This window comes from Malaclemys terrapin, chromosome 10 (assembly GCF_027887155.1).
Source record: "Malaclemys terrapin pileata isolate rMalTer1 chromosome 10, rMalTer1.hap1, whole genome shotgun sequence".
Classification (NCBI taxonomy): Eukaryota; Metazoa; Chordata; order Testudines; family Emydidae; genus Malaclemys; species Malaclemys terrapin.
The window spans coordinates 40,042,293-40,064,730 of NC_071514.1; the positions used below are offsets into that span (position 1 = coordinate 40,042,293).

At 48.6% G+C, this 22,438-nt stretch overlaps 1 protein-coding gene across 1 annotated transcript in view; it reads left to right on the forward strand.

Annotated features, from left to right (window-relative positions):
* The window catches only part of LOC128843928 (sodium/nucleoside cotransporter 1-like), a 54,267-nt gene that overhangs the window by 2,805 nt on the left and 29,024 nt on the right, over positions 1-22,438 (forward strand). Inside the window, exons 2-6 of the mRNA XM_054041069.1 lie at positions 8,041-8,186; positions 9,052-9,137; positions 9,212-9,297; positions 15,654-15,745; positions 17,383-17,572. Of these exons, the coding sequence (XP_053897044.1) occupies positions 9,069-9,137; positions 9,212-9,297; positions 15,654-15,745; positions 17,383-17,572 (437 nt within the window). The 5' untranslated portion in view covers positions 8,041-8,186; positions 9,052-9,068. The remainder of the gene's footprint in view (positions 1-8,040; positions 8,187-9,051; positions 9,138-9,211; positions 9,298-15,653; positions 15,746-17,382; positions 17,573-22,438) is intronic.

Below are 22,438 nucleotides of genomic sequence, written 5' to 3' on the forward strand. Positions count from 1 at the left end.
CCGGCGGATGGAACCCCTGAGCGGCAGTGGGTTGTGGGGTCCCGGCCACCGGCCCTGCAAAGCCCGCTGCTGGTCTGGGGTTCTGGCTGCCGGATCCTTGCCAGCCAGGGTCCCAGCCGCAGGCCCCACTCAGCCCGCTGCCGGCCTAGGTGAACAGAACCCCAGACCAGCAGCGGGCTGAGCGGGCCGGCAGCGTAAGATCAACATTTTAATTTAATTTTAAATTAAGCTTCTTAAACATTTTGAAAACCTTGTTTATTTTACAATACAACACTAGTTTAGTTATATAATATATAGACTTATAGAGAGAGACCGTCTGAAAAACATTAAAATGTATTACCAGCACGCGAAACCTTAAATCAAAGTGAATAAATGAAGACTCGGCACACCACTTCTGAAAGGTTGCTGACCCCTATCCTAGACAGAGCTTTTAGAAAAAGTCCAGTCTTGATTTAAAAATTGCCAGTGATGGAGAATGCACAATGACCCTTAGTAAGTTGATTCAGTGGTTAATTACCCTCATTGTTAAAAATGTACATCTTATTTACAGTCTGAATTTATCTATCTTCAACGTCAAGGATCGTTTTAGATCTTTAATTTCTAGACTGAAGAGCCCATCAGTAAATATTTGTTCCCCATGTAGGTACTTATAGCCTGTAATCAGGGCCGGCTCTGGCTTTTTTGCCGCCCCAGGCAAAAAAGCCTCCCGCCGCCCCCCGGCGGGCAGCGCGGCACGGGAGGGCGGCGAGCCCGGCCAGGGCCCCGCTCTCCCCAGCCGGCCGGAGCGCCGGGGGAGGGCAGCGAGCCCAATCACGGCCCCGCTCTCGGGCCTGAGCACCGCCGCCTCCCTCCAGGTGCCGCCCCAAGCACATGCTTGGTAGGCTGGTGCCTGGAGCCAGCCCTGCCTGTAATCTAGTCACCTCTTAACCTTCTCTTTGTTAAACTAAATAGATTGGGCTCTTTTAGTCTATAACTATAGGACAGGCTTTCTAATCTGTTAATCATTCTTGTGGTTCTTTTCTGAACTCTCCATTTTATCAACATCCTTCTTGAACTGTGGGCACCAAAACTGGACACAGGATTCCAGCAGTGGTTACCCGAGTGCCAAAGAGAGAGATAAAATAAACTCTCTGCTCTTACTAGAGATTCCCCTGTTTATGCATCTCAGGAGCACATTAGCTGTTTTGGCCACAGCGTCATTCTCTGAGCACATGTTCAGCTGATTATCCACCAGAAGTCCAAATCTTTTTCAGTCATTGCTTCCCAGGATAGAGTTCCTCATCCTGTAAGTGTTGCCTGTATTCTTTGTTCCCAGATGTATACACTTAAATGTAACTGTATTAAAACGCGTATTGTTTGCTTGTGCCCAATTTACCAAGTGATCCAGATTGTTCTGTATCATTGACCTGTCCTCTTTATTATTTACCACTCCCCCAATTTGTGATAATTTTGTTTTCTTCCAAGTCATTGATAAAAATGTTACATAGCGTAGGGCTAGGAACTGATCCCTGCAGGACTTCACTGGAAACACACGTGCTCAATGATGATTCCCCATTTAAATTACATTTTGAGACTACCAGTTAGCCAGTTTTTTATCCATTTTATGTGTGCCATGTTAATTTTATATTGTCCTAGTTTTTTAATCAGAATACTGTGCAGTCAAATGCCTGGCAGAAGTCTATTACATCCACACTATTAGCCTTAGAAACCAAACTTGTAATATCAAGAAAAAAGATATCAGTAGTTTGACACTCTATCTTCCATAAACCCATGTTGATTTGCAATAACTACGTTACCCTCCTTTACATCATTATTAACTGAGTCCCGTACCAGCCGCTCCATTATCTTGCTGGGGATCAATGTTCAGCTGACATGGCAGGGAGATGCACAAGTCATTCTGCTCCCTGCTGTCCCTCCCTCCTGTGAGCCATGGGTCAATGTGCTTCATGCTGCCCCCCTCTCCTCTTCCTCGCTGCAGCACCCAGGATGGGGAGGAGCTGCCCCTGTGGTCTGCCAGGGGGAGAAGAGAACCCTGCTGCAAGAGCACCCTTCCTGGATCTTGTGGTGTGGGATGAAGATCCCTGGGAGATTCAGGGGGGCACAATGGATGGCTGTGTAGGGACAGGGCAGGTATGGGGCTGGGCAGGGTGGGGCAGGGATGGGGTGACAATGGATGGCTGAGGGGAAGGGTGGTGTAGGACATGGAGGTGTGGGATGGGGCTGGGGTGACATGGATGGGTGAGTAGGGAGGGGCAGGGCTGGGACTGACAATGGATGGCAGGGCCGCGGCTGCGTTCGACACAGTATACATTGTTTACAAGGCTGGGCTGGGGAAGTTGGAGGCTCAGCCAGAGCCCATGCAGTGGGGTCAGATCCCTCTATCTGTATGTTGGGGCTGTTGGTGCACTGCAGCTGCTCCTCATGCACTGGGCTTGGGGGGGGGGGAGGCACATGGGGAGGTCAGTATTCTAAAGCAGACCAAGCCCATGTTATAAACTTGTAGAAAAATCTCACTATTTGGGGACCAGTTCTAGGATTGTTGGGCCTGACTGTTGACATCTGAGCTTTTGGGGTTGGCTGCACTGTGTGAGTGCTGTGGAGGGGGAGGCACCTGCCCCCAGCCCATTGTGTGGGCCCTGGTCACCGTTGAGCCCCTGGCTAACAACGCCAATGTCAGAGCCCTAGGAAGTGACTCATTTTCCAGGGGGCGGAGCTGTTCAAATTTAATCTAATCTGGGACCACAAATTCTGTTCTGCACCAGTCATAACAGCGTTGTTACAGGATGGAGTCACTGCAGGGCAGAGTTATGGATGTTTGGGAGCCTTAGCTGTGTATTTCCACACTGTGACACACCATGTTTCTTCTAAGTGTAACCTTGGCTCTGAATTTCCAGGATTTGCAATGCTTGTTTTGGGGATTAGCCCAGCACTTATTTTTACTCTCAACCAGTTGAATATTGTTTTTATTGGGGGTAGGGCCCAGGAAATGAGCTCAGGAAAGGGGCTGACCATACTTTATAAACAGTGACTGTCTGTTTGCCTCCTGGCCCCCTGTGAGGAAGTTCTGGGGCAGGCAGGAATGTGGGGCTTTCCACCACTCCAGTTGGAAACAAGAAGTCTGCTCAGGGATCCTCCCTTGTCAGGGGTAGAGAGGAGAGAGAAAAGCTCTTGAACAAAGATGAGGAAGAGAGCAAATGAACCTGCCTTGCACCCCCGCACTCACTGGCAGCTCTTCCATTAATCTTACTGGTTCAGGAACATACTCAGTGCTTCTCTGGATAGGAGAGAAATTCAGGACGACTCCTCTCTCAGGCCTAGAATCACAAAGCTGCTCCTTGCATCTCCTGGAGGCTGATACAGAACCAGGAAAGAGCTCCCAGCTTCCCCTCTGTAACATTTTGGGATTCAACCCAGACCAGTGTGAGCTTGTGTCACCCCCCGCCCTGTAACCCTGGGTGCCGTAAATGCTCTGCCGCTGTGGCTCACGGCCCGAACTCCAACTGCCATCAGACAAGCATGTAGTTTCCTGAGTGTCCCTTGTTCAGTGCTCTGACCCCAGCAGCCTGCCTAGAACACAACAGTCCCTCCCTGGTCTCCTTTAACTGGAGTGAACAATCATTTCAATTCAAACACAGCACAGAGTTGGATTATAGTCAAAATAGAGCACGTTTATTAACAAAAGGACATAGGTTAATTGATACCATGCAGGAGGGACTGAAGGTAGAACGGGTTACAAACAAACACAAATAAAAATACGCTTTCTGATGACTAAGACCTAACTTAACAAGCTACAGATTTTGCTCTCAGTAATTTTCTCACCGTCGGTCTTTGTCTAGCATAGCTGACCAGACCCTCTGGCCAGGACTCAATACACGGATCACAAAGTGCTTGGTTCCTTTGTCTCCTCAGGTGGAGGCTAAAGATGGAGTCTCTCTCTGTCCTTTATATCCCCAAAGGAATTGTCTTTGTCCTAAAAGTCAGGAAGGCCTCCTGGGAATTCAGTCTCCTGTGTCTTTCTGGGGTGCAGGAACCATATTAATTCTCTCTCTCTCGACTTCAGACTCAGAATATCCCCACTGGTTTAGCTTGATGTCTTTGCTTACTGCTAAAATGTACATTAGGGTAAACCCACATTTTTTTTGCCTAGGATAAACCTGTTTATTCCCTTTACCTAGGCTTGGCAATCTGGCTTTAGATATCATAGAATCTTAGAATCATAGAAAATCAGGGTTGGAAGGGACCTCAGGAGGTCATCTAGTCCAACCCCCTGCTCAAAACAGGATGGAGGAAAGCCGACTGCTGCAGAGAAGTATGTGGATCGGACAGAGACTTCTCTTAGGGGAGAGTCTAATGATAGAGAATCTCCAGGTTATAGTCAGGAGCAGAGGATGGAGGAGGATAATGTAAGGGCCAGATCAGATGATAAACATTACATAAAAAAGAATCTAACACATCAGAAAAGGGCAGATTAAAAACTTGTCACTGTTTATTTAAGTGCTTGTACACAAATGCTAGAAGTCTAAATAATAAGATGGGTGAACTAGAGTGCCTCGTGATAAAGGAGGATATTGATATAATAGGCATCACAGAAACCTGGTGGACTGAGAGCAATCAATGGGACACAATCATTCCGGGGTACAAAATATAGCGGAAGGACAGAACAGGTCATGTGGGGGGAGGGGGGCGGGAGTGGCACTATATGTGAAAGAAAATGTAGAATCAAATGAAGTAAAAATCTGAAGTGAATCCACATGTTCCATAGAATCTCTATGGATAGAAATTTCATGCTCTAATAAGAATATAAAATTAGGGATCTATTATAGACCGCCTGACCAGTACAGTGATGTGATGATGAAATGCTAAGGGAAATTAGAGAGGCTATCAAAATTAAGAACCCAATAATAGTGGGGGATTTCAATTATCCCCATATTGACTGGGAACATTTCACTTCAGGACGAAATGCAGAGATAAAATTTCTTGATACTTTAAATGACTGCTTCATGGAGCAGCTGGTACGGGAACCCACAAGGGGAGAGGCAACTCTAGATTTAGTCCTGAGTTGAGCGCAGGAGCTGGTCTGAGAGGTAACTATAACAGGACCGCTTGGAAATAGTGACCATAATACAATAGTATTGAACATCCCTGTGGTGGGAAGAACATCTCAACAGCCCAACACTGTGCCATTAAATTTCAAAAGGGAGAACTATGCAAAAATGAGGGGGTTAGTTAAACAGAAGTTAAAAAGTACAGTGACTAAAGTGAAATCCCTGCAAGCTGCATGGGCGCTATTTAAAAACACCATAATAGAGGCCCAACTTCAATGTATACCCCAAATTAAGAAACACAGTAAAAGAACTAAAGAAGAGCCACCGTGGCTTAACCATGTAAAAGAAGCAGTGAGAGATAAAAAGACTTCCTTTAAAAAGTGGAAGTCAAATCCTAGTGAGGCAAATAGAAAGGAGCATAAACACTGCCAAATTAAGTGCAAGAATGTAATAAGAAAAGCCAAAGAGGAGTTTGAAGAACGGCTAGCCAAAAACTCCAAAGGTAATAACAAATGTTTTTAAGTACATAGAAGCAGGAAGCCTGCTGAACAACCAGTGGGGCCCCTTGATGATTGAGATACAAAAGGAGCGCTTAAAGACGATAAAGTCAGTGCGGAGAAACTAAATGGATTCTTTGCTTCAGTCTTCACGGCTGAGGATGTTAGGGAGATTCCCAAACCTGAGCCGGCTTTTGTAGGTGACAAATCTGAGGAACTGTCACAGATTGAAGTGTCACTAGAGGAGGTTTTCGAATTAATTGATAAACTTAACATTAACAAGTCACCGGGACCACATGGCATTCACCCAAGAGTTCTGAAAGAACTCAAATGTGAAGTTGCGGAACTATTTGTGAAGTTGCGGAACTACAAACTAAGGTTTGTAACCTGTCCTTTAAATCGGCCTCTGTACCCAATGACTGGAAGTTAGCTAATGTAACGCCAATATTTAAAAAGGGCTCTAGAGGTGATCCCGGCGATTACAGACCAGTAAGTCTAACGTCAGTACCGGGCAAATTAGTCGAAACAATAGTTAAGAATAAAATTGTCAGACACATAGAAAAACATAAACTGTTGAGCAATAGTCAACATGGTTTCTGTAAAGGGAAATCGTGTCTTACTAATCTTTTAGAGTTCTTTGAAGGGGTCAACAAACATGTGGACAAGGGGGATCCAGTGGACATAGTGTACTTAGCATTCCAGAAAGCCTTTGACAAGGTCCCTCACCAAAGGCTCTTATGTAAATTAAGCTGTCATGGGATAAGTGGGAAGGTCCTTTCATGGATTGAGAACTGGTTAAAAGACCGGGAACAAAGGGTAGGAATTAATGGTAAATTCTCAGAATGGAGAGGGGTAACTAGTGGTGTTCCACAAGGGTCAGTCCTCGGACCAATCCTATTCAACTTATTTATAAATGATCTGGAGAAAGGGGTAAACAGTGAGGTGACAAAGTTTGCAGATGATACTAAACTGCTCAAGATAGTTAAGACCAAAGCAGACTGTGACGAACTTCAAAAGTATCTCAAAAAACTAAGTGATTGGGCAACAAAATGGCAAATGAAATTTAATGTGGATAAATTTAAAGTAATGCACTTTGGGAAAAATAACCCCAACTATACATACAATATGATGGGGGCTAATTTAGCTACAACAATCAGGAAAAAGATCTTGGAGTCATCGTGGATAGTTCTCTGAAGATGTCCACGCAGTGTGCAGAGGCAGTCAAAAAAGCAAACAGGATGTTAGGGATCATTAAAAAGGGGATAGAGAATAAGACGGAGAATATATTATTGCCCTTATATAAATCGATGGTCCGCCCACATCTTGAATACTGCATACAGATGTGGTCTCCTCATCTCAAAAAAGATATACTGGCACTAGAAAAGGTTCAGAAAAGGGCAACTAAAATGATTAGGGGTTTGGAATGGGTCCCATATGAGGAGAGATTAAAGAGGCTAGGACTCTTCAGCTTGGAAAAGAGGAGACTAAGGGGGGATATGATAGAGGTATATAAAATCATGAGTGATGTGGAGAAAGTGGCGTATTTTATACAGTTATCATTACAGTAGTGTGTAGGGTGTGAATAAAGAAAGGGGTGCGAGGGTCACACTTTCCCAGCTCAGGAACCAGATGCCTAAATATAAATGGACACATCTAGGGACAAAGAGTACAGGCCATACTTACAGGAGGGGGACTCTATCCTGGGAAGCAGAGACCCTGAAAGAGATTTGGGGTCATGGTGGATAATCAGCTGAACATGAGCTCCTAGTGTGATGATATTGCCAAAAGAGCCAATGGGATCTTAGGGAGCATAAACAGGGGAATGTCATGTAGTAGATTATTTTACTTCTGTATTTGGTACTGGTGCTACTTGTGCTAGGATCCTGTGTCTAAGTCTGGTGCCCACAATTCCAGGAGGAGGTGGATAAAATGAAGAGGGGTTCGGAGAAGAGCCACAAGAATGATTAAAGGATTGGAAAACCTGCCTTCTAGTGATAGACTCAAAGAGGTCAATCTATTTAGCTTAACAAAGAAAAGGTTAAGGCAGGGTTCGGCAGCTTTTCAGAAGCGAGTCTTCATTTATTCACACTAATTTAAGGTTTCGCGTGCCAGTAATACATTTGAATGTTTTTAGAAGGTCTCTCTCTATAAGTCTATAATATATAATTAAACTATTGTATGTAAAGTAAACATTTAAGAAACTTCATTTAAAATTAAATTAAAATGCAGATCTTATCAGTTTAGTGCAGTGGTTCTTAACCTGGGGTGCACACACCCCCTGAGGGTGTGAGATGCCCTTTCTGGGGATGCGAGACATGCGAGACTTTTTTAGAAGGTAAATCATCGAAAACACAAATTAAGCGCAGCCACGCAAGTACAACTACTTTGATGAAATAAACCTATGTATTTATTAACATCATACATGTTTTAACGATTGCTGTAATATACAAACAAAGTTTTAAAGTTTTTAAGCTAATTGTAGTGTAATTATTGATAAGGGCTGCAGAGCGCTGGGACCAGGCCAGGAGCGGAGCCCTGCGCTGGTTGCCAGTACTCCAGGCCGGCAGAAGGGCTGAGCAGGGCCGGAGGCCCGGACCCCAGCTGGCAGGGGGCCAGGCGGCTGGAACCCCAGACCAGCAGTAAGGTGAGTGGGATCGGCGGCTGGTATCCCAGGCCAGCAGCAGGCTCAGTGGGGCCAATGGCCGGGACCCCAGCTGGCAAGGGGCCGGCGGCCAGAACCCCAGATCGGCAGCGGGCTGAGTGGCTCAGCCCGCTGCCGGTCTGGGGTTCCGTCTGCCGGCTCCGTCCAGCCGCGGTCCTGGCACTGCTCAGCCGCTGCCGGCCGGGGGTTCCATTCACCCAGGCCGGCAGCAGGCTGAGCGGGGCCAGGGGCCGGGACCCCGGCTGGCAGCAGCGTGCCAGTAAAAATCGGCTCGCGTGCCGCCTTTGGCACGCGTACCGCAGGTTGCCAACCTTGGGTTAAGGGGTGAGTTTATCACAGTCTATAAGTACCTACATGGGAAACAAATATTTAATAATCAGCTCTTCAATCCAGCAGACAAAGGTCTAACATATGCCAATGGCTGGAAGCTGAAGCTAGACAAATTCAGACTGAAATAAGGCCTGCATTTTAACAGAGAGAGTCATTAACCATTGGAACAACTTACCAAGGGTCGTGGTGGATTCTCCATCACTGATCATTTTTAACTCAAGATGGGATGTTTTTCTAAAAGATTGATCTAGGAATTATTTCAGGAAGTTTTCTGGCCTGTGCTATACAGGAGGTCAGACTAGATGATCAAAATGGTCCCTTCTGGCCTTAAATCTATGAGCTCTGGGCTTCTCTCCCTTGGGTCCAAAACAAGGAAGCAGCTCAGGGTTTCCCCACTCTTGGGAAGCAAATGGCTATTGCCTCCCAGCTCGGGAATCAGATGGTGCTCATGGCATCATTCCTTCACAGGATGCACTGTTGTGGGGCCATCCAGCTAATTTCTGAGTTTGTGTTGTAGCAGGAGCACATCTAGATATGGAGGATGTCAGAATTTCACTCGGTGACCTGGAGAAGGGCTTGGAGAACACGGCTTTCGACTCCATGGTAAATCTTCCCTTCTCTTTTGCACTGGCCTTTGGACCTGCTCTGAGAACACTGACTAACAGGATGTTTTACAGGAAGAAGAGGGACTCCCTGAGGGAGCACAGAATCCACCTCCTGAGAACAACAGAGAGGAGAGAGCTGAACGCTCCACCTTCTGGAGGTATAGTAACCCCAGGAAGCGTCACTTCCCCCCAAACAGATCCATTAACCAAAACACACACACTACAAACACAATAGTAAACTAGAGATTAGCACACAACCATTTTGAGTATGTCTACACTGCAAGGTAAGCCCAGGCTCAGATTCAGGCTCAAACCCTAATCCCTCTTCCATCTACACACATCTCTTGGCCTCAGGGCCATGGTCCTGTGACCCCATGAAGCTGGAAGGTCTGAGCCGGACTCAAGGTGGGGCGCAGGGTTCGAGGCCTGTCGTTTTGCAGTGTAGATGTAACACTCCTTGGACTCGGGTTCTTTGAATCCGCCAAAACTATCCCACAATGCTATGGGTTGACTTCCTTTGTCCTCTCTCTCCCAAGAATCATTAATTGACTCCAGGGAAATGGAAGCACCTCCCCTTGTTCTAGTACAGCAGCTTTGTGGTTAATCCTTTTGTTTTATTCTGACTGACAAGCTGCAAACACACCTTAGGAGAGCACAGAGCAGTCTGTGTTTGCAACGGATACCAACCAGAAAGTGCACTGCAACATGGTTGCAGGAGACAGCCAGAGCCAGATCTTGGTTAATCTCTGATGCTAGGCCTGCAATGCAACTGATTTTAGTAAGAGTTCTGGAATGCCCACGTATACCAGCAAATAGCAAAGAAGCTTGTAGTGCTGGAAATTTACCGACCAGCGACCAGAGTGGGGAACAGATGAAGGGTCTCAAGAATGAGTACTGCTACTATGAGTGTAGGACTACAGCTGCATCTCTGGCAACTCGCCGGCATCACGCCCTTCTTATGATGAGTTTGAGTATGATGGGGACTGTTCTGAGCACTGAGCCACCAGTGGTGCTCGATTACCTGGTCAGCTGGGAGGAGGCCCTGTGGCCTCAGAAGCCAGCAGGGGAATCGTTGAATGAGGCAAATGAAGTGACTCTGCTGATGAAACTGGTCCTAGAGGAGGCTTTGCCACAGGAGCAGCTGCAGCACATACTGGGGCCATACTCAGAGGAGCTTTTTGATACCCCCTGGAGGAACAGCCCACCTTGGAGCTGGCAGCAGAAACAGAAGAGGGATAACTGCTCTGGAGTCTGGTAAGTTTCTGGGTTCGTTTTTCTGTTTGTTAATATGGGAATGGGAGAGATTTCCACTTCATGAACCAATGCCAAAAGAGAAGTTCTGGGTAGCAGCATGTAGCTGCTAGTAGCGCATTGTTCCTGCCCTCTGCCCCCACCATGGAATTCCAAACGGATACCAGGAAATACCAGCAGTAAAACAGGCATGTCAAAGAGAATCTCGCCTGGGGAGGTGCACATTTTTGCTAGTATTTTCTAGTTTGTTAAAATAAGAACCATATATTACCTTCCCCATATGTACACCACTCGGTACCAACGCCATGGTGTAATGAGCTACCTGAAAAGACTGAATTGTAGGGTTGGAGGGAGGGGGAAGTGATTCAATTGTCTGTTTTCATATGTAGTCCATTTCTGTTAAATGTAGTCCATGCATTTCATGGGTGATGAAATCATTAATCCCAAATACGACTAGGTGTTTGAAGTCAGTTCAGAAATTTGCCAGGGGGAGAAAGGGGATGGCTGTGGAGTTCCATTCCAGGTGTTTGCACAACGTCCTACCAGGCTGCATCAGAAGCCCTGGGGAGGCGCTAAACCATGCGTATGCTAATGCAGCACCCTGTTGATTCGCTAATGAATTCTTACCCAATCCTGGGGGCTGATAGCTGCAAACTTTTCATGTGGCTGGAACTCCATGTCTGTAGTCACATTTCGGGGAAAGGTGTATTTTTCAGGGCTACCTTGGTAGCTCGCCAGCTCACTCCACTCATAGATGTGCTGTTCACTCACCATACATTTGAGCACTTCAGAGGCATACACACCTGATTTCCCACCAACAGCCTGGCCATCAACCTCCTCCAAATTCCATTTAAAAAAATTTTTTTTTAAATGTTGTGATTTTTAACTTACCATGCTCTCAGCATAAGATTATAAGAACATAAGAATGGCCCTACTGGGTTAGACCAAAGGTACATCTAGCCCAATATCCTGTCTTCTGACAGTGGCCAGTGCCAGGTGACCCAGAGGGAATGAACAGAACAGGTAATCATCAAGTGATCCATCCCCTGTCGCTCATTACCAAGCACTTCTTGCACTGCGATTAACTCGGCTGTGTCTAGGGAGCTTCTGTGGGCTGAAGCAGCCTTCTGTCAATATATTGCAGTTCAGTTTCAAAAAGTAATGTTTTCTGTCCTTGAAATTCCAAAATGAGTCTTTGTTCTCCTGCACCAAGCTATTGGAGACAGTACCCCTCTGTGTCTTGTCCTATTCCAGGTCCCTCAACCTCTACAAAGTGCAGTATCTCACAGCTCGCCCACACTGCAAAAGCCTGGGCCAACATACCTTCATGCACTGTTCCAAGAGGAAGGATTTCTGTGAAGAACTTATGGTTGAAGTTCTGGACAGGCCAACAAGCAGGTCAAGTACCAAGGGGAAAGGGGCTTGCGACCAGAGGAAAAACATGCCGAGAGTGAGCAGAAAATCTCGAGCTGGCTGCATAGCTGGGGACAGGGTAGCAGCACAGGAGCAAGCACTTGATTCGCAGATCCTGGAACAGGAACAGCTTGGACAACTCCACGGCTAGGTGGCTCATACGATCGGGTCGTATGAGAGGTCGGACACGGCTAATGTGTCCCATGCAGTCCTCAGTGCTGAATCCCTTCTCTGTGTATGCCTCCATTCCCATCCCGGTGCCAAGCGCCCAGCAAATATGGAAGGAAGGGAAAGGAGAATGGGGGAGGAAGGAAGGGGGGCCATTCAATAGTGTGGAAGGCATGTCTCATGCATAGTTCAACTGATTGCATTTGGTGATGCACTTTGGTCTTGGTTACTTCTAAAGCTTTTGGTGGTGTTGGTGTTTTGGGGAGTAATGGCAGCTGGCTTGGCAGGCAATGGTTTCATATTGTACTTTTCCAATACATGTGTAAAAGTAAAGGTTTTTATTTTATAAAGAAATGTTACGGCCATCACTGCAACATATCAGATAATGTGTATATCAAATAATAACAGTGAACACATGATCAGGGACAGCTAGGAGGTTTTATGCAAAACCCATGTCTCAATACAGCTATTTGCATCAATCCATACATCAATTATTTACATCAATCCATACAGTTTCTCCTCCCAGCTTCATTTCATAAGCAGTCATGTCAGTCAAAAATGCATAACAATCAACCCCCACCCCCCGAAGCAATCAATGCCCCCCTGCCCTCCAAGCACATTCATAAAGATACTATCCTGCCTCTTCCATTGGGCCATGCAAGTCCATCTCTGATTTCTGTTGCCTGGGTGCACCCAGCTCCAGCTGTGGTAGGTGCCCTCTCTGGCTGAGTGTGCTGGTTCAGCGGCTACTCGCTGTCATAGGTCCATTCAGGGGAAAAGTTATGAAGAGCACAGCAAGCCAGACTAATGCAGACAGCATTGATGACACTGGCATCCAAACGAGTCTGTAAACATCACCAGTGGGATTTCAATCAGCCCTCCTCTGCAGCGTGGGGCACGGGTCATTTGCTGGAGGATTCTCTGCACCTTGAGGTCTTTAAACCGCAATTTGAGGACTTCAATAACTCAGACATAGGTTAGGGGTTTGTTATAGGAGTGGGTGGGTGAGATTCTGAGGCCTGTGTTGTGCAGGAGGTCAGACTAGATGATCATAATGGTCCCTTCTGACCTTAAAGTCTATGAGCCTCTGAGTCTATAACACACATTCACCCACCGTTCTACACCTGCTGGCCAGGGCCTCGGAGATAAGGGTATGGTTTCATAAATCAAGGCAAAAAGGGGATTTGCGTGGGGTCCCCAAACAACAGTGGGGACAGTAACTCCATTTATAACAACATCATGTGGTGGGAATAGTGTCCCAGCCTGTCTATGAATGTAGACTCCCGCTTGGAGGAAAACCCTGGCATCTAACATTTGCAGTGCAGCCAGCACTGATGTTCTTAAATTGGCCTCCTTGGTCAATGAGGGCCTGCATAACTATGGAGTAGCGCCCTTAGTAGTTTATGTACTCGTGCTCCTTGAGGAGGGCAAACTATGGGCACATGGGTCCCATCAGTGTTCTGGCACAATTTGGAATCCCCATGCTCTCAAAGCCAGAGATTCCCTCAGGAATATCTTTCATGCCCGTCACCTTGGGCAGGGCCGGCTCTAACTTTTTTGCCGCCCCAGGCAAAAAAGAAGAGCACTGCCCCGCCGTAACCCCCCCCCCAGCGCCGCACCGCCGACCCCCCCCCCCCACGCCCCAGCGCCGCGCCGCCGACCCCCCCCCACGCCCCAGCACCACGCCGGCAACCCCCCCCCACCAGCGCCGCGCCGGGCCGCCCCCCCCAGCGCCGTGCCAGCGAAACCCCAGCCGCCGCACCGCGCTGCCCAACACTCCCCCCCAGCGCCGGGCCGGGCCAGGCCGCCCAAATCCCCGGAGCGCCAGGCTGTTCAAACCCCCACTCCAGTGCCATGCTGGGCCGCCCAAACCCCTGGAGTGCCGCGCCGGGCCGGCCAAATCCCCGCCTCCTGCGGAGCGGAGTGGAGCACCACGCTGCACTGGGCCGGGCTGGCCAAACCCCTGCTCCCCCAGCACCACGCCACGCTGCCCCCCCCCCCCCCCAGCGCCGCCGAAGCCCCACCCCCCCCAGCGCCGTGCCACGCCACACTGCCGAAACACCCCTGCGCTGCCCAGCCGAAACAAAAAAACAAAACAAAAAAAACCCCTCGAGTGCCCCCCGCCACCCCAACATTGGCCGCCCTTTCTGAGGTGCCGCCCCAAGCACGTGCTTGATCGGCTGGTGCCTAGAGCCGGCCCTGACCTTGGGATAAACGACATGCCTGACCGCCTCAGAAACCTCCGCCACCACTTTATCTGCAGACAACTTTCCAGCACCAAACTGGTTGGCAATGGACCTGTAGCTGCTTGGGGTAGCTGGCTTCCATATGGTTACAGCAACCTGCTTCTGGACTGGCATGGCCACCCTCACGCATGTGTCTTTACACATGAGAGTCGAGACAAGATGCTCCCAAAACTCCAGAAATGTGCCTTTCTTTATGCAAAAGTTCTGGACCCACTGCTGGTCATCCCAGGTCTGCGTGACGATGTGGTCCCACCAGTCTGTGCTTGTGGCCCTGTTCTGGTCTATGTAGGGAGCATCAGCGACTGTACCGAGTGTCATGAGCAGCATCAGTCAGTTTGAGTTTGCCATGTCTGTGTCCTCCCCCTCCTCCTGCTCTATCACTAGCTCTGTCAGACAGAAAACACCACTGAACTGCCCAGCAGTGGCTCACGGAAGCGCTATCTGTGTCCTGAAGCAGGAGTGAAAGGCCACACGAGAAGTTCTTAAAGTGTCAACTCCTCCATGTTGCTGGTTCCGGTTTCAGGGAGCACGCGGACCAAAATGTTAACTCGGCAGGATGTGTTGGCAGGCTGTTCAAACTTCCTGTATGTGCGGTGTGGACCGTTAAGTTTTCCCATGCTGTACCACGAACAAAGGGCTAGAGCGGCCACATTTCAGGAGGGTGCTAGGAAGTCTGGAATACGGTTGGGTGGACGTGGGGCTGTGTACTGCAGTGTGGATGCTGGATCCCCAGGTTCGGGCCTGGGTTAAAAAATTCTTAACCTAGGGTTGGCAATCAATGTAGATGCTCAAGCCTCGGGTTCTCAAACCCAGGGTCCGCTGACTCAAGTCTCACTAACCCTGGGCTTTCATTGCAGTGTAGACATTCCCATGGTCTTCTGCACACACTGCTTTGCAACATAGCATCACTCCAGCCGTCACCTCACACTAAGGGCTTGTCTACACTTGGAACATTTCAGCTGCATCAAGAATCCTGGCTCTAGGAGTAGATTGTGGTCCAGGATAACAGATAGCACAGTGTCCCTGTCTGGGTCATCTCTTGGGTTTGAATTGGGGCTCTCTGGATATAAAAGCATAAGCCTCTGCCATGTGAGCTAAAGAGGCATCTCTCTTTGTTCTGGGAGCAGCAGCACTCATAGATCTCTAAATGTGGTCTACCGGCAACAGGTGTTCCAGCCCAAGAGCTCCCATGGAGTCGATGCCTATGGAGGGCAATGTGGGGCAGTAGTGGGGAGGCATCTTTCCTAAAATCCCAGGAAGGCTGGAGGTGTTTGTGTGACTGCCTGCAGCTGGGAGGCTAGTTAAGATAAATGGGTGTGAATAGGCTGCACCGGATCCTGCAGTTCCTGCTGGGAACAAGTGGCTCTTGAATCAGGGGAGCTTTGCTCGGCAAGCACCCTGTGTGCGCGTTGGTGTCTCTGTTTGCATCTCCCCAGGCGTGCAGCACAGCCTGTGTCGCGGGCCAGAAGGGTGTGTAAGGCTCACACCAAGGTGCTCCGGAAGGTCTTTCTGGGCCTCCTGTGTGCAGGTGAGACTGTCAGGCCCTCTCACAACGTGTGGGCGATCCTAGGGTTACCATACGTCCGGATTTTCCCGGACATGTCCGGCTTTTGGGGGCTCAAATCCCCGTCCGGGGGGAAATCCCCAAAAGCCGGGCATGTCCGGGAAAATCGGGAGGGCTCGGTGGTGCTCGGCCGGGCTGGCGGTGCGGGGCCGGGGGCATGGTGCCGGGCCGGGAACCAGGGTCACAGTGCCGGGCCGGGCGCGGGGCCGGAGGGAGAGCCGGGGGCGCGGGGCCGGGCCGGGAGCCGGTCAGCCGGGCCGGCGGGGAGCCGGTCAGCCGGGCCGGCGGGGAGCCGGTCAGCCGGGCCGGCGGGGAGCCGGGCCGGCGGGGAGCTCGGTCAGCCGGGCCGGCGGGGAGCCCGGTCAGCCGGGCCGGCGGGGAGCCGGGCCCGCGGGGAGCCCGGTCAGCCGGGCCGGCGGGGAGCCGGGCCCGCGGGGAGCCCGGTCAGCCGGGCCGGCGGGGAGCCGGGCCGGCGGGGAGCCCGGTCAGCCGGGCCGGGGGGGAGCCGGGCCCGCGGGGAGCCCGGTCAGCCGGGCCGGCGGGGAGCCGGGCCCGCGGGGAGCCCGGTCAGCCGGGCCCGCGGGGAGCCGGGCCCGCGGGGAGCCCGGTCAGCCGGGCCCGCGGGGAGCCGGGCCGGCGGGGAGCCGGGCCCGTGGGGAGCCCGGTCAGCCGGGCCGGCGGGGAGCCCGGTCAGCCGGGCCGGCGGGGAGCCGGGCCCGCGGGGAGCCGGGGAGCTGGGGGGTGCGCCGGGCCGCCGGGGGCCGGCAGTGCTGGGCGGGCCGGGGGTGGTCGGCCGGGGGCCAGGGCCGGCACCCCAGGGCCCGAGCCGACCCAGGCTGGCCCGCCGCCGGGGGGCCAGCCTGGGCCGCGCCTCCTCCCCCCCACATCCCCCTTACCTGCTTCAGGCTTCCCGCGAATTAAATGTTCGCGGGAAGCAGGGGAGGGGGTGGAGACTTTGGGGAGGGGGCGGGGTTGGGGCGGGGGTGTGGGCGGGGCTGGGGGCGGGGCCGGGGGCCGTGGAGTGTCCTCCATTTGGAGGCACAGAATATGGTAACCCTAGGCGATCCTCCCTGGGAATCAAAGACACTAGAACCAAGAACCCCTCCTCAGCCAAGTGGACTCACCCCCTCAGCATGTTCTCCAGACCTTGGGCTAGTCTGGATTTCTGTGCCCCAAGCAAGGGGGGCATCCACACCTTGTCACAAAGGTTGCACCTGAGCCCATCCATGTCCCATCTTTCCAGCTGCAGTGGGCCTGTGTCATTCTCTCCCCGTTGATCCCTGTCAGACTTTCTCCTCACGGGGAGTTCAGGCATCTCTAGGCCTGGAATAGCATGACCCTGCTCCCCCCACCCCGCCCGGTGAACATGTAGAGATGTCTACTTCTGCCTTCCTGTCAGTCCCTCCAGCCCCCAGGAATGGCTGGTCACTACACACCCACAAGCCAGCTCGCTTGACTGCTGTGGGATTGCTCTGCAGTGGTAGGGGTTGTGTGGTGAGGGATGGGGGAGGAATAGCTGGAGACAAGGGAGGGTTTGTGAGAGCTGAGTCTGCCCACAGGCCCCTGAAGCCGCTCACTGCCTCTGCCCTGCTTCTCCTCAGCGTACTTGGCCTATTTCATTGCTGCCTGTTGGCTGGACTTCCAGCGAGCCATCGCCTTGGTCGTTATCACTGCTCTGGTCATCTTCTTTGTGGGCTGGGGCCTCATTCAGAAACACTATGGAGCCAAGCTGACGAAGCTTCTGAGCCCCTGTCAGAAATGCTGCCTGAAGTCCTGGCCGTGGCTAAAATGGTGAGTCTGGCAATAGACACTTTATCCACCGAAAGCAGCTTTCCGCTGGGCTGCATATTTCACCAGGTGCACTGGGTCTCCATCACGTCAGTGTGCACACACACCCCCAATGGGCATGGGACAGCTGGGCTGGTGGGCACACACGGAGGATCTCTGTGGGCATGCACTAACTGGGCCTGTGCTGGATTTCACGGCTGGGAGCTGTGCTGAATCCGGCAGACACATGCTGGCACACACTCCTGCACAGATGTGGCCCTAGAGGCTTCTCCGGGGTGGGATCTGACAGCCGCTGCAGGTGTGCTAAGAGAGATTGTGATAAGATGCACTATGCCTCTCCGTACTGATTGGAGAGGTCTCTTCAAACGATCCCCATCTCTTCCTCGACGGAAGCTGATCTCCACTATGGGGTATTCGTTCAAAGAGCAAACATCCCACCTTGGTCCCTGTGCCCGGGGCACTATGGGTAATTCCTGGACTTTCCTGCCTTGCGGTGCAACCCTTGCTCACACAAGTGTCCCTGACGCACCCCAGTGGTCTCATTGGCTTTGGTCAGGCTACTTGTCCCCATGTAGACACTTACAGACTGTGATCAAGTCACCTCTTAACCTTCTTTTCGATGAACTAAATAGACTGTTTCTTTAGTCTCTCACTGTAAGGCAGATTTTCCAGACTTCAGATCATTCCTTTGGTTCTTTTTTTAACTCTTTCCAATTTTTAAATATCCTTTTTGAAGTGTGAACACCAGAACTGGACCCAGTGTCCAGCAATGGTCTCCTCTGTGCAGTATACAGATGTCGTACCATGTCCCATTTGATGTTACCTTGTTTATCCATCTAAGAATCACATTTACTCCCTTAGCCACAGTATTGCACTGGGAGCTCATGTTCAGTTGGTTTCCACTGTGCCCCTACATCCTTTTCCGAGTCCCCGCTTTCCAGGACTTTAAAGGTGCTATAAGTTCTTTGATCTAATACGTATGACTTTGCATTTGGTTGTGTTAAAACGCTTATTGTGCAATAAGCTCACCTTACCGTGTGATCCAGGTCACTCAGGAGAACTGACCAGTCCCCATCATTATTTGCCACTCCACCAATTCTTGTGTCGTCTGCAGATTTCACTGGCAATGATTTTATATTTTCTTCCAAATCATTGATAAAATATTGAATAGCACTACACTGAAAACAATAGAAATACCATCACTAGATAACAATTTCCTGTTTACTACAGTTACATTTTGAGATCTACTCTTTAACCAGTTTTTTAATCCATTTAATATGTGATAGATTTTTTTTATTCAGAATTTTATACAGGACTCAGTCAAATGCCTTACAGAAATCTAAGTCTATTATGTCAGCCCACTTACCTTTATGAGCTAAACTTGTGATCTCATCAAAAAATGATGACTAGTTTGTTTGACCAGATCTATTATCCATAAAGACATGTTGACTGGTATTAAAATAGAGGGAAGAGAACTTATTTAGCACAGAATCAAGATGTTGAGAGCAAAATTAGTCAAGGATCAAAGAACATGAAGAGAAGACATTCTTAGATTACCTAAATACCAATGCTAGGAGCCAGGGTAACTAATAAGAGGAGCTGGAATTGCTCATTTATAAACATAAATTTTATTTTGTTGGTATTGCTCAAACCTAGTGGAGTGATTCCTATGATTGGACTGTGAAAAGCAATGATTAAAAGGGGAGGGTAAGTGGCCCTCTATGTCAAAAATGGTATTACCTGTTTCCAAGTCACTGATAATTCAGAAGAAAATTAATTTGAATATGTATGGATGAATATCCTAATAGATAAAACACAAGATGGGATATTAGTTGGTGTCTGCTACAGACCATTAAATGACTAGGGAATAGAATGACTAGCTCTTTATCCACCTATCTTCAATGTGTAGGAAGAAAAGCTATGTGATCATGGAGACTTCAGTTTGAGTGAAATATGCTGGAGGTCTCATGCTGCCAGGACTAAAACACCTTTGGAATTTCTAAACATTATAGATGCCAGTTTCCTAACTCAAAAAGTGTTGCAGCCAACACGGGGGAATTCTTTATTCGACCTTGTCTTGAAAGGTAAAGAGGAACTGATCACAGAACTGAAAATTAATGGTACTTTAGACAAGAGATCATGACTTGATCACATTTATAATGTGCAAGCAGAATAAAGTCCAAACGAGTAATATATATATACCTAGTTCTTTAAAAGGGCCAATTTCACAATGCTGATGAAACAATTATGAGCCAAATCAGTTGGGACAAATTTAAATTTAACCAGAAAAAAGAGAATGCTTATTGGGAATTGTTTAAGAACATCTTACTAGAGACCCCAAAACCCCACAATCCCATCACTGAAGAAGGCCATACTGGTTAAAAAACTGATGTAGTTTAGAAGGGTAATGAAGGCAGCTAAAAAATAATATAGATAGATAGAAAGAAGAAAGGGGAAGTTGATGATAATAAATATAAATCAGAAGCTAGGAAATGTAGAAAATTGATAAGGGAATCAAAGGGACACTAGGTGAAATCTATGGTCAGCAGAATTAAGGATAATAAGGAGTTTTTAAAGTATATCAGGAACAAAAAGAATCCTCACAATGGCATTGGTCCATTACCTTATGGAAATGTAGCATTATCGATAATAATGCAGAAGTGTTCAACACATATTTCTATTCTGTATTTGGGAAAAAACAGATGAGACAGGTCTTAACATATGAGGATGATGATGATAACACTCTTTCCAATCCACTACTATTTGAGGAGGATGTTAAACAGCACTACCAAAGTTAGACATTTTTAAATCAGCAGGTCTAGATAACTTGTATCCAAGAGATTGAAAAGAGCTGGCTGAGGCGCTTGTTGGACCACTAATGTTGATTTTCAATAAGTCTTGGAATACCGGGGAAGTGCAAGAAGACTGGAAAAAAGCTAATTCTCTGCCAATATTTTAACAGGCTAAACAGGATGATTCCCATAATTAAGGCCTGTCAGCCTGACATTGATCCTGGGCAAGATAATGGAGTAGCTGAAATGAGACTTAATTAATGAAGAATTAAAGGAGGGTAATGTAATTAATGCCGATCAACATTGGCTTATGGAAAATAGATCCTATTAAACTAACTTGGTTTTTTTTTGTTTTTTTTGGGGGGTTTTTTTTGCTGAGATTACAATTTTGGTTGACAAAGGTAATAGTGTTGATGCAATATACTTAGATGTTTTAAAGGCATTTGACTTGGTACCACATGACATTTTGATTAAAAAACCCTAGAAAGATTAAATTAAAATGGCACTCATTAAATGGATTAAAAGATGGCTAACTGTTAGGTCTCAATGTAAATGTAAATAGAGAAATACCTGAAAGTAAACATAAAATCATCACTGATAAAGTTGGCAGATGATACAAAAATTGGGGGAGTGGTAAATAACAAAGAGGACAGGTCACTAATACAAGAGCGATCTGGATTGTTTGGTAAACTGGGCACAAGCAAACAATGTGTGTTTTAATGTGGCTAAATGTAAATGAATACATCTAGGAATAAAGAACGCAGGCCACACTTACAGCATGGGAGACTCTATCCTGGGAAGCAGTGACTCTGAAAAAGATCTGGGAGGTGTGGTGGATAATCAGCTGAACATGAGCTCCCAGTGCAACGCTGTGGCCAAAAGGGCTAATGTCATCCCTGGATGCATAAACAGGGGAATCTTGGGTAGGAGTAGAGCGATTATTTTACCTTTGTCTTTGGCACTGATGTGACAACTGCTGGAATACTGGTTCCATAATTCAAGAAGGATGTTGATAAATTTGAGAGAGTCAGAGAAGAGTCATAACACTTGTTAAAGGATTAGAAAACCTGCCCTATAGTGAGAGACTCAAGGAGCTCAATCTATTTAGCTTATCAAAGAGAAGGTTAAGGGGTGACTTGATCTCAATCTATAAGTACCTACATGGGAACAAATATTTAATAATGGGCTCTTCAATCTAGCAGAAAAAGGTCTAACATCATCCAATGGCTGGAAGTTGAAGCTAGACAAATTCAGACTCAAAATAAGCTGTACATTTTTAATAATGAGAGTAATTAACCATTGGAACAACTTACCAAGGGTCATGGTGGATTCTCCATCACTAACATGTTTTAACTCAAGACTGGATGTTTTTCTAAGAGATCTGCTCTAGGGATTATTTTGGGGAAGTTCTCTGGCCTGTGCTGTATCAGAGGTCAGTCTCGATGAGCTCTGGTTCCTTCTGCCCTTGGAATCTGTGAATCTATGAATTAATTATGCTGCCACCCTTAACTTTTTTACTGAGTGCATCCCATGTCAACCTCTCCGTGATTTTGCCTAAGGTCTATGTCAGGCTAACCAGCCGATAGGTACCTGAGGCAGTGTTGGAGTCCTAAAAACACAAGTGCTGGAACACTAGTCAGTGGGAGGCCCTGGTAGGGAGCAGAAGCTGGATGGTAGTGGGGGAGCTGGGCAGAGGTGGGGATAAGGACAGTGCTGGGAGAAGCCCAAGGAAGCAGGGTGACTCCCCACAGAGCACATCCCATCCCCGCATCCCCCCTACCTTTGCGTGACTCCTGCTCCCTGTGAGGGGTTCTGCTGTCCAGATGTCCCCACTACCCAGCTCCCGACATTGTCCAGCACCGCAGTGAACGCCTGGTCCTGGCCGCAGCATCCTGGCTCCCTCTGTGCTGACCCGCCACTGAGCAGCCTCCACCTGGGCCTGGCACCCACACCTGACAGCTTGGAGGATGCTCTGCAGCAATGGAGAGAAAGGAGCCACTTGGACCGGGTCCAGCAGAAGTATCACAATGCCGTTCCAAATCTTAGGAAAGTGCCAGGACAGTGTTCTGGCATGACT